This window comes from Phasianus colchicus, chromosome 4 (assembly GCF_987193195.1).
Source record: "Phasianus colchicus chromosome 4, bPhaCol1.hap1.1, whole genome shotgun sequence".
NCBI classification, from domain to species: domain Eukaryota; kingdom Metazoa; phylum Chordata; class Aves; order Galliformes; family Phasianidae; genus Phasianus; species Phasianus colchicus.
In genome coordinates, this window is record NC_143439.1 from 65,818,390 (window position 1) to 65,830,283 (window position 11,894).

The window sequence follows — 11,894 nt, forward strand, 5'->3', positions numbered from 1 at the left end:
CAAAAAATTGCTTTAACAACAAACCCACCCAAGTCAAAGCACATCACCTGCCATTTCTTTTTCAGCTCTTTTGGCTTTTTCTTTGTAAACGTTATCCAATCGTTTTTGCTTCTCTTCTTCCCTCTTCCTTTCAGCCACTGTTCTTGCATGCACGTCCTGAAAATCCACCTAAGGAAATGAAGAAAAAAAGTACAACATTCTCTGTAAGAAGTACATAGAAAATCCATTTCCTAAGATCCTTATCAGTGGTGAAGAATCCTCTAACATAAGCAATCAGCCAGAAGCTCAGCAGTACTTCCTTTTATCTCCTCTCCTCCTGGAATCAATAACTACAGAAATTCTGAATGGAGGTTTTATTTCTACTAATAAGGGATTGCTGAGAATCAATGGCTTTTTTTTTTTTTTTATTTGTTGGATCCATCAACTGAGGGAAAGGATATCATTCAGTCTCACTTTCTTATGACTAAAACATAAGAATAAATCTGAGTGATTCGAAACACTGTTTCTTTTAAAAATTGTAGGTTTTTATTATTTTTCTCTTAGAAGGGTTTGAAAATGTACATATTTTCACTTCTATTTTAAGGAAATGAATCCTGAATTGTGCTATTCCATAAGAAAAATCACTTGAAAAGGAAATGTAATTATTTCCTTTTGACTGCTACCACATAGCTTTCATTAATTTCATTATGGATTATGTCGAGGGCTGAGTGAGTCCATCCTTTGCTGCTTATAAAGGCTGCACCCTCTCTGGCACTGTGTCCGTATTACAAGCACCCACTGAACATTTGTCCTTATTGTCACTGCTGGAAGAGCCAGCACAAACTCAGAGACAGAACACATCTAAGAACCTCATTCAGACAACACAGAGGAACACCACTCAGCTTCTGTGCTGGAGCAATATGTATGGAGCCTTTCACTATTCATCTGTAATGAATGTTGGAGCTGGACATGACGAGGTGCAAACAATTCTTCTTGATTTAAAAGGTGTAAGACTAGTGAGCCTACACAGCAATAAACACTGCAACTTTGGGGAAATATTGGAATTCAGCATTAATACTCTCAGTCTATCAAAGTCATGTTCAGTTTATAATTCACACTTAATCTGCAACCCCATCTGTGCTTTCTTAGAATCAAAAAAATACTGCAGAAAATACTTATGTATGCATACATATATATTTCTTCTCCCTTCATTTCTGAAATTTGAGACAGGGATTTGTTAAAAAAAAAATAACAAAACCAAGAAACCACACAACAAAGTTGTCTTCTGATACACTGAAATATGTTTTGTTCTTAAAGTCAAACTTTCATACAGGTATACCTTCAGTTTACTAAGGATAAACCAGTAGGCTGCTTTCTGAGTATGTCTCAGTTGTATGGCTGCAGTTGTCATCTTCTGACCAAACTTTGATGACAATAATCTGAAAAGTAAGACTCTGCTAACAGTCCTCAAACTGCTCCATGCTGTGCCAGAGCTGTAACATCAAACAGCAGATGCATTTTCTGAAAGGTACTAATGCCTCCTCAAGTCTTCTCATTGTCTCCTGCAGTTCATGTATTAAGATGGCAAAAGGCTGACTACATCAATATTAGCTCTTAAGTACAGGAGCTGAGATTAGGTTGCTTCTGTTAGAACTCTTTCCAAAAGTATTCAGGTGCAGTAAAAAAAAATAAATAGTACAGCCACACCTGCTGGACTGCTCAGTATCACAAGGGCATGAAGTGAACACACAAAGTCATAAGTGAGGAGCACACTGACTGCAGGAGTGCAGACATGCCAAACTTCAGCTGACTTATCATACATTTGAGCATGCAGTCTATTTAATCTGTGTTGTTAGTTAGAGACCCCCTGTCCTGCATTTCTCCTCACTGCTTTCATTTGCTTTTTTTTTTTTTCTTTAACATAAGACAATATGGAATTATTTAAAGAGAACAGCTGCACTTTCTGTCTGTGTTGTACTCTGAAATGAAGCCAGAACAGGACTGCTCAATATGGAAATAAGAGTATCTTAAGCTTTCACAGAAAGACTTTCTATCTGATAATCATCAGCTTAAGGTACAAGTGTGATTTCCATTCTAAAGCAGCTGGACTGTGGGGCTCCAAGCAGCAATCAGTGGGTGGAGCCCTACTGGTTTGTACACTGGGAAAGCACTGGTTGGATCCAGCTCTTCTTTCAAGTCTAGGGTTTTAAAACCTTTTAACCACACTAAAAGAGGAACAACAACCACCACCAATCCCAGTATTCCACTATTTGTCTGTGGATGTGTCCTTAATTTTTACCCCTGGTTATTTTGTTTTTCTTTAATCACTTTAAAGAAAGGTGTTTACACAGTTCAGCCCTCCCCACCAGTACATTTTTCCATTGTATTTCTGAGACACTGCAACTTAGTTTGGAGTCTCAGAGAGCCCTTTTCCTCACTTTCTTTACCTGATCAGTAGTCAGTACTAAAATTGAGCATATTTAGTCACTGAATCATAAGTGGCACACGTACAACATTCAGCTGGGAAGTTTAGAAAGCCTAAAAGGAAAAGAATCCCAGAAAACAATACAGTGTTCTTGGTGAAGGTGCTGGGTTTTGAAAAAAGCACATCTGCCTGGGGAGCAGCAGAGAGCTCAGCTCAGCTTCTGAGCAATATGATGCCAGTGTGTGTGGTGAATTGTGCAGCTCTGTCTTGCATTCACCTTGTTAATAAAGGAATGAATCACATGGGAACAGAGAATTGCAGAGGTTGGAAGAGACCTCAGGAGATCCTTCAGTCCAACCCCCCCCCCCCCGCTAAAACAGGGTCCCTGCAGTAGCTGACACCAGGAAGTATCCAGATGGATCCTGAATATCTCCAGAGAAGGAGACTCCACAACCTCTCAGGGCAGTCTGTATTTTTCTTAAAGGCATCTCAGGTTCAGAAAAGCCTTTTGAAAACACGTTATGCAAAGAAGTAAGCATTTGCTAGTGTTAGTACCTTATACCTTAAGAAGAGGGTTTCTGCTTCAGGTGGGAGCAATCACCATAACTCCAAGGAGGACCGGGCCAGGCTGGGGTCTGTCTCTTTGGGAAGTCTCTTGAAGACAACGTTTTGCTTCCAACAGATTTCCTTTCACATTTATTGCCTTCCTCACTTTAAACACCTCCTCGAGACAATCCCCAAACACACACAGGGCAGTAAAAACGCTGAGTACCTTCTTGTTCTGCTTTAAATAGTGGTATCCCAGCGACAGCTTCTTGTAGGCCTCGCCGTACTTCTCGTGCCAGCCCAGCACGGCCGCGATGGCCGCTTTCCTCAGCTTTTGGGCCACCTCCCGGGGCGGGGGAAGCGGCTGTTCGTGGTCCGTCCCCACCATGAGCTCCAGGAACTCCTGGAAGTTGGAAACGAGCAGCGTGCGGAAGTGGTGCGAGCGGGAGAAAAGTTCCTGCACGATCTGGAAGGCGGAGAAGCGCATCTCGGCGTGCTCCTCGCGGAGCCTGGTCAGCAGCAGGTGGTACGCGTGGCTCAGGTGCTCCTCCGACGACCTGAGGGAACGGGAAGGAGGGAATCACCGCAGCTGTGCCACGCAGCAGCACTTCCAGCCGCCGCCATTAATTAACCGAAAGGCGGCGGGCCCAGCTCCTTACCTGCAGATTTTCTTCAGCTCCTTCATCCTGCCCGGCTCCAGCTGCGGCTCCCCCGCCGTGGTCAGCTCCTCCACCAGCTCGGCCAGCCGCACGTCCATCTCCGCTCCGGCAGCGCTCCGTCCCTCCTTCCCCGTCCCGGCGCTGCTGACGTCATCACAGCGCGCTGCGCACGCGTGACGTCACGGTGCCTGCAAGGGCGGGAGGGAGTCCTTAAAGGGGCCGAGCCTGAGGGCTGTTCAACAGTGAGGGAGAGAAATGAATCACAGAATCACAGAAAAGACCCACAGGATCACCTAGTCCAACCATCCACTAATCGCCAATGGTTCTCACTAAACCACATGCCTCAGTACAGAATCCCAGAATCCCAGAAAAGACCCACAGGATCACCCAGTCCAACCATCCACTAATCGCCAATGGTTCTCACTAAACCATGTCCCTCAGTACAGAATCCAAACGTTCCTTGAACACTCCAGGGTCGGTGACTCCAACACCTCCCTGGACAGCCCATTCCACCGCCTGACCACTCTTTCAGAAACGCAGTATTTCCTAACGTCCTGAATCTCCCCTGACATCAAATGATGTCTTGCCACACTCACTGACATCAGTGTGTGCCCCTCCTGAGGCGCTGCCGCTCTGGTTGCCCACTTCCCAACCCCATGAGAGGTGGCACAGCTCTGAACCCACAGACCTGCCGTGTGCCCATCCCATGTAACCTGCTGGCTGTGACCAATGGGCTAATTGCAGTGTTAACTGCTGCTGTTCCATGTGCGTTGGGTTGGAAAAGACCCTAAGGATCACCAGTCTCCAGATGTGGCACCAGACCAGGCTGCCCACGGCCCTACCCAAGCTGGCCTTGAACACCTGCAGGGATGGAACATCCACAGGCTGTGTGGGCAGCTGTGCCAGCACCTCACTGCTCTCTCTGTGAAGAACTTCCCCCTGACGTCCAATCTAAGCCTTCCCTCCTTGAGCTTAACACCATTCCCCCTTTCCTATCAGGGTCTGCCCTTGTAAAAAGTTGATTCCCCTTCTGTTTATAATCCCCTTTTAAATACTGAAAGGCTGCAGTGAGTTCTCCTCTCAGCCTTCTCTTCTCCAAGCTAAACAAGCCCAGTTCCCTCAGCCTTTCCTCATAGGAGAGCTGCTCCAGCCCTCTGACCATCTTAGTGCCCTCCTCTGGATGCTCCAAGAGCTCTACGTCCCTCGTGTGCTGGGAGCCCCAGGCCTGGACGCAGTGCTGCAGATGGGGCCTCACAAGGGCAGAACAGAGGAGGACAATCACCTCCCTGCCCCTGCTGGCCACCCCTCTTCTGATGGAGGCCAGGTTACTGTTGGCCCTTCAAGGTGCAATGAGCTCCACGTAGAAGGCAACAAGAAGTGTAGGAGGAACAGCACAGCATTCTGGTTTTAAATACCAGGTTTTGTGTGGCCTTCTGCCTTTGAGGCCTTCAGAACTTCAGCCTCTCCTTTCTGTTGCCTTTCCAAAGCAAAACGAGCGGTAAATAAAGCAAAGGAGGCAGGAAAGCAGCCCTCAGTCTGGCACTGACTTTGCAGCTCTTGAACAGGAGGATGTCTGTGCAGTATTTCATAGGCGAAGACTGTTACAACATAGCCTAGCAAAGGGGTACTCCTAAATAGAAGCAAGCTATTCCCTGAAGGGTGAATAAAGCTCATCTGCAGGACTTTCATGGCAAGTATTACAGCAGAACTGTACCTAAGTGACATTTTCCTCTATGGAACCTCAGAGTTTGATGAACACTGTGAGTAATCCGTTGCATATGGGGATAGAAGTGAATGCACCTGTTGTATAAAATAATTATAATGCAGATGAACAACCTGCTCTGTTCTCAGATGAGCTGAGCTTGGCAGAGTGCACAGGCACTTGCTGTCACTAAAAACCAGTATCTCCTTAGTGACTTTTTACAGCGATCTCTCAGGTCTACCTAATATTGCAGCAGCAAAAAGCTCCCTTGAGCTCTTGAATTTCTATCCATACAAGTTTCCCAATATGTAAACAGGGTGCAAATGTCAAAATTTCTCTCAGCCAGAACTCTGGCCTGCAAGAGCTGTGCTGGGCACGGCTAAGAAAAACATCCCAAATAGGGTGAGGTTAGAAAATACTCTGAAATGAGTTGATTTCAAAGGAAAAAAGAAAAAAGCCTGAAAAATTAATCTGTAATACTCGATGAATTCCTCTTATAATTTTTCTCCTCTTAACAACTGGAGATGCCAAATGAGATTTAAAAACTGAGAGTACCAAAAATTTTGCTTTGAACTGGGGAATGAATTTAATCCCGGTCACCAAGTGAGGGAAGTCAATGAAGCTCTTGATACACATCACTGCATTACTACTGCTTGCAGTTCCACCAGTGCACCCCAAGTCTCTAGACCACATAGACCAGCATCACAATGCAGTCCAAACCTCTCACACTTTGTGCAAAAGACTTGTGTACAAGCAGCCCTTCCTATGTGACGTTTGTCTTTTCCCATCTGGCAGGTGCCCTGCTGCACTTCAGTGTGACCTCAAGTAATGAACTCATATTTTCAAACATATTTACTGCACTATATGCATACCTATGTTTTGCAGTGGTTCTGTTATATCTGACTTGATTAATGACACCATCTTACTTTATAATAATGTTTTCTTCTTCCTCGTTGGCTTCTATCTAGTAAACTGCACTTTCTACATTTGCATGTGAAAACCACATACAGTAGCATAGTAGCATAGTTCATCTTTAAAGTTTAGACCTGTTTACTCTTTCAATATTTCTTATTTTTCTATTTCTTTTCTTTATTTGATTGAAAGTGCCTAAACAACAGCTTTCTATTAGGCTATTGCTTGCAATAATACCATTGCTTTAATGTCTAGAAACAGCATTTCAAAATGAGCCTCGAGCAACGTGCTCAGCATCTACAAAGTCACCAATTCATATCCTTGCAGAATGTTTAAAGAAATCTTTGCGAGGAGCCATATGGTTTTGCAGAGAATTAGTTGATGAATGAACACTGAGTTGTGTAACTCATCCACGGTTGTCCCTCAGGCAAATCTCAGTGACAGCTAAGCTGTTTAATTAAAAAAAAAAATATCACAGACAATTACATAAAATGGTGTTTGCTCAAGTTGCTGAGTTTCTTTCCCCTTCTGCTTTCTAATGAGCGTGGTAAATATCCACTGTTCAAATATTTCTCTAATCCCTTCATCTGGACCAATCTGATAAAGGGCTGAGGGGACTCAGACCGTGAAGAGTCATTTAGCTGCAGAAGTGCTTTGTGTCACTCAGACTGGTTGTGGATTCAGGAAGCCCAGTGTCTTTGGCCAAATACACAGACAAGTGCCCAATGAGAAAACACAGAATTTTGTCCTTTAAGCCAATTATTTGGGTGTGGGTGTTCTTACATTACAGAAAAACCAGCTGTTCCCAAATTTAAAATGTCACACTGGTAGCTCCAGGAAGGATTGTTTCAAGCTTACACGCATTGTCACATTTGCAGGTGTAGTGTTTTCATAAAAGAAATATCCAGGTAGGAGACAGTTCCATCATGTTATTAGATGATTCTTGGCCTGGGGTTGTTTTCAGCTTTGCAATAAAAGAGCACGTCAGGCAGAAAGAAACCCCACAGAACTTTAGAATAGCTGTATTCAGCTTAATGATATGAAATTAAAAAGGAGGGTTTGTCTTCCTGCCAAAATGGAACTTTGGCAAAAAAGCTTCCTTACAAACAATCTGGAGTTAAAATAACTTTGGTTCTAGGCCTGAAGATGCAGAAACATGATAAACACTGATATTAAGTTGTCACAGAGTTTGTGTCAGTTGGGTTGCAAAGAAAATACTGACCTTCTGTGTGAGATGAATAGATACTTAACTACCAATTTGATTCGGCAACAGGATGACAGTTATCTGAGAGCCCTGAACTACCTCATATGGGGTAAGGACTGTGCTTAAACAGATGTTCTCAAAGGAAAGATAGTCTATTCATTAAACCATCAATAATGCAAGGCCAAAGATACTTGGCGACCTCCTCTAATGATGTGAAATATTGATGCTGACAACACTGCAGCCCGCTGTAACATTTTATAATTCTGTCACAGGAGGAGATGGATGAGCCTGTTCTGTATGGGTTGGGTCACTAATTAAATAACCATTTGTAGGTTGGATGGGGCAGGAATAGCTTCAAGGGAACCAGTACAAATCAAGGAGCTTCTATCTACTTTTATCTAGGATAGTTTTGTAAAATGATCCTACAGCATTGCCTGAAATCTTCAGGCCAGCATCAGAAAATTGCTTTTGATTCAGTGAAAAGGTCTAATGGAACACAAGGAGAAAGGCAAGTAATGGCCCTAAGCCAGCTGGCATTTTCTGGGCTAGACAGGTCCACATCATAAGTTGAGATTTCTGTTTGAATGTACCCAAAGAAGAGCAAAACAAATCCCATTGCATTGCAAGCAGGTATCCTTAGGGGTTCTTTTTTTGTTGTTTATTTGTTTTTTGGAATGGCAGCTTTCCAGGCAAGACTTGGATTGCATGGTTCAGGAAAGGAGGAGTGTAAAGGTTGTCAGTGTATAGAAAAGAAGGAAGAGAAGAATCCAAGATCATGAGAGAACAGAAGAGGAAATCCAGCCCAAATTCTCCTTGAAGACCCCTGCTGCTAAATTGTACAGTGACAGAAATACCACTTTCACACAAATACAAGTGTGGTACAAGTGGGACTGCTTTCAAACACAAAATGTTAGCAGAAATTTGTCAAACAACTTAGGCATAGGGAGGAAATAAACTCATTTTAGCCATATAAATGCGTCTACATCAGTCATCTAAGAAATTCATCCTTTAAAAGTGAGCTGTATTTTTAAATTCCACAATCTGAGCTCCCAAGTGTCAGGGAAAATCTGCCCTCTTTCCACGCAGCACCAGGGACGTGTCCATTGCCTTTTATGAGCAGCAACCAAGAAAGCCACATGGATCAAAACAAGGTTTTTTTTGGGGAAATGATCTTACTGTAATAATAAAGAACACTTTGTCCTTGTGAAGAGATTATTTATACAGGTCAGCTTATGCAAACATAAGGAAAGTCCCTGGTTTGAGATCTTGAGGTTGTCATGACGAAAACAGAGTGCAAGGAGCACAAGTCAGGAGAGGAAGAAATACTGAGGTAGTGTTAAAAGGAAGAGGGAAGTATCGTGAAGAAAAGGCAGCCAGGCTTGTGGGCTGGCTGAATTCTTCCATGCTGAAAAAAATAAGGCACCCATTGACATTCACTGATTCTTGCTGAACATCTATGGAGACTGAATGGTAGATTTCAGCACAGTGAGGTGGTGAGTGATTTGTTTCAGCTGTGGTGACAGGAGGTGAAAGACAAACCACATTATGGATGGCCATGCAGGTTTTTACGAGCGTGGCATACGGGCTCTTGTTCATTGCTGGTGAAAATGCATAGCTAAGGGAGGTGACTATGTTGAAAATTAGTGTTTTGTAACTGAGAATTTGCACTACCAAATAGTGTTAATCTGTGCTTTGTATCTGTTGTAGTTTCCATGGAAATAAATAGGAGGCATTACTTTTGGAGCAAGCTATGCAGTGTACACATGTGAAGGTTAGGCTGATAAAAAACCTCCCACGATGGCCTGCCAGAAAGCTGAGTGCAGCATGAGGAGTGATGACTGCAGCCTCTCCAGCCACACACACCCAGTGCTCTGCGATTCTGCTCGTTAAAAGCCTCGTAAAGGAATAATTGCTGCTTTCCTCGTGGTACAAGTCCCAGCAGTAGAAGTGATATCAAACAGTGGCACAGCAGTGGTGGTGAATATACCTCAGTAAAACAGGAGTACAGAATCACAGAATATCCCAAGTTGGAACAAATTCACAAGGATTGTTAAATCCAGATCCTGGCACAGGATCACCCCAAATCCAAACCCTGTGCCTGAGAGCAGCATCCAAATGCTTCTTGACCTCCAGCAGCTCAGGGCCATGCCCATCGTCCTTAGAAGCTTTCTTGACTTTCTATTATGAAGACCAGCATCTCCAAAAGAGACAGCAGAATGATGAAGTTTTGTTCCTCTAATCATTGCCTTCATAAAAATGGATCAATCATGGGTGCATCAGTAACATGGAGCGAAGGTGAGAGCAGCAGTCTGAATCTGTGACTTGTGGACACACACAGCTCTGCTCCAGAGCCATTCAGTGGCAGGGCTCACTGTTGCCCCAGGTTTGTTTCTTTTTTTAAAGCTAAATGCAAACCATGCACTCCATAGTTTCAGATGGAGGAGATACAGTTTATAGAATCATAGAATCATCTGAGTTGGAAGGGCGCCTTAAAGGCCATCTAGTACAACTCCCCTGCAATGAATAGGAACACCTACAGCTCCACCAGGTGCTCAGAGCCCCTCCAGCCTGACCTTGAGTGTCTCCAGGGATGGGGCATCCACCGCCTCCCTGGGCAACCTGTGCCAGAGCCTCACCACCTTTATTATAAAACACTTCTTCCTTATACCCAATCTAAATCTTTCCTCTTTTAGTTTGAAACCACTTCCCCTTATCCTATCACAACAGATCCTGCTAAAGAGTCTGTCCCCTTCTTTCTGATAGCCCCCCACTTGGAGGTCATTTCTGAGCTGGGATGAGCAACGCGTTGCCGCATGGAACTTTAAACTAAAAGAGGGTGAGCTGAGATGAGACATAAGGAAGACACCCTTCTCTATGAGGGTGGTAAGGTGGGACCTGGCTGTGGCAATCCCGTCCCTGGAGACGCCTGGGGCTGCGGGCAGAGGGCTGCGCTGTGCCGCTGCACCCGGCAGGTGGCAATGCAGGAGAGCTGCAGGGTGGGAGCTGCTGGGCTGCAGCTGGCAGCGAGCCCTGAGGAAAGGGAACCTGAGCGAGAAGCTATTTAAATTCCATTTTATTTGGTAGGGTTTGAACTTACAGGCTCGTAGCATCAATCTGTGGCAGCAGGTTGGGTGCCCCAATCCACAACCTTAGGGGTGACCTGTGAGCATAGGGAAGCACCATTCTGCAATCAAAGGTGGAAAGCACCATTTGTATGGCTATGCTGCTATACACATAATGCTGTTTCCAGGCCAGGAATGAGCCTTCAATCAGATCCGTCCTTAACGTGATCAGGGTGTTGCATTAAAATATGCAGGTTTTATTTGAAAAATACGTCCCTGGGTACCACATCAAGGAAACAGCAACTGAGAAAAAGAACACTGCCCTCTGAGAGTGAGCCAAATGCAGAGGCATTTCCCAAGCAGAACAATGGGTGCAGGGAAACTTTCAGAGAAATACGTAGAAGAACTACAGATTTGTAGTGGCACATTTTGCCCTTTACCTGGAAAAGAAGGAAAAAACACAAAGCCCCTTAAACCAACAACAGGAGATACTTGGACTTGTTAAAAAAAAAAAAAAAAAAAAAAGGAAAAAGCTGTTTGTACCAAAAATCTGATGAAAAAAACCTGTTTTCTTTCCTCTCTGTTAACAGGGAAATAGCTGGACTTGGCAGAGCAGTGGCTCTTTCTTGGAAGGCACCAATGGAGAACTGCAGTCACCCCTCAGATGCTGGAATGCCACGGTGGGTGCAGGTGGGTTAAAGCAGCTCCAGCTCTTATGCAATGCTCCTGCCCTACCTCCCTATCTGCAGTGCTGGGAGCTGCCAGAGCCGCCAGACAAAATGTCTTTAAAGATTTTTATCAGTTTTGATTTTCTGAAACAAAGTTGAGAGGTGACTTTTCATAAATTGAGAAGATCTTCAGGGAAAGATATAGCACATGAAACTATCATTAGAATGGCACTGAAAAAAAAAAAAAAAAAACCCACAACCCACAACAAACAAATGATGAATTCAAACTGGAAATGAAGCACATATTTTAGCACTGAGAAAGCACATTCTTGGTCTCCTGAAGAAGTTTTTCTGACAGATGTGCTCCAGCTAATCACAGTTCTGGATTGTAAATAGCTTGAGAGAGGTCATTTGATATCAGGAGACTGCAGAAATATGGCTGCTGGCTCTGTGACAAGGCACTGAGTTATGGAGAAGGTTTTGTCCACAAAACAGAGGTGGCAGGGCCAGAAGCAGCTGGTGACTTGGTTATGCAGTACATCCTGAAGCAGCAGCCTTGGCTATTCCTACTACGAAGGTGTCCATGGTTCCAGAAGATAGATAAGAATTTTTTTTTGTAAAAACATTTATTTCCCCCAAAATCCCATCAGTGATATCAGTTCCCTTACATTCTTCACTGTATGACCACCTCACAGGAGAGACCACACCCTGAGGGCACTCAGTGTCCCAGGGCCATT

The 11,894-nt window shown here is 44.1% G+C and overlaps 1 protein-coding gene across 2 annotated transcripts in view; it reads right to left on the bottom strand.

The window, feature by feature from the left end:
• The window catches only part of UVSSA (UV stimulated scaffold protein A), a 49,211-nt gene extending 45,419 nt beyond the window's left edge, over positions 1-3,792 (bottom strand). Inside the window, exons 1-3 of one of the 2 annotated variants that reach the window (XM_090139784.1) lie at positions 3,610-3,792; positions 3,177-3,507; positions 48-168 (exon numbers count right to left, since the gene is read on the bottom strand). In XM_090139784.1, the coding sequence (XP_089995910.1) occupies positions 48-168; positions 3,177-3,507; positions 3,610-3,707 (550 nt within the window). In that variant the 5' untranslated portion in view covers positions 3,708-3,792. The remainder of the gene's footprint in view (positions 1-47; positions 169-3,176; positions 3,508-3,609) is intronic. The other variant, XM_031588259.2, reaches the window with a different exon arrangement.
• Between the last annotated feature and the right edge of the window lie 8,102 nt (positions 3,793-11,894).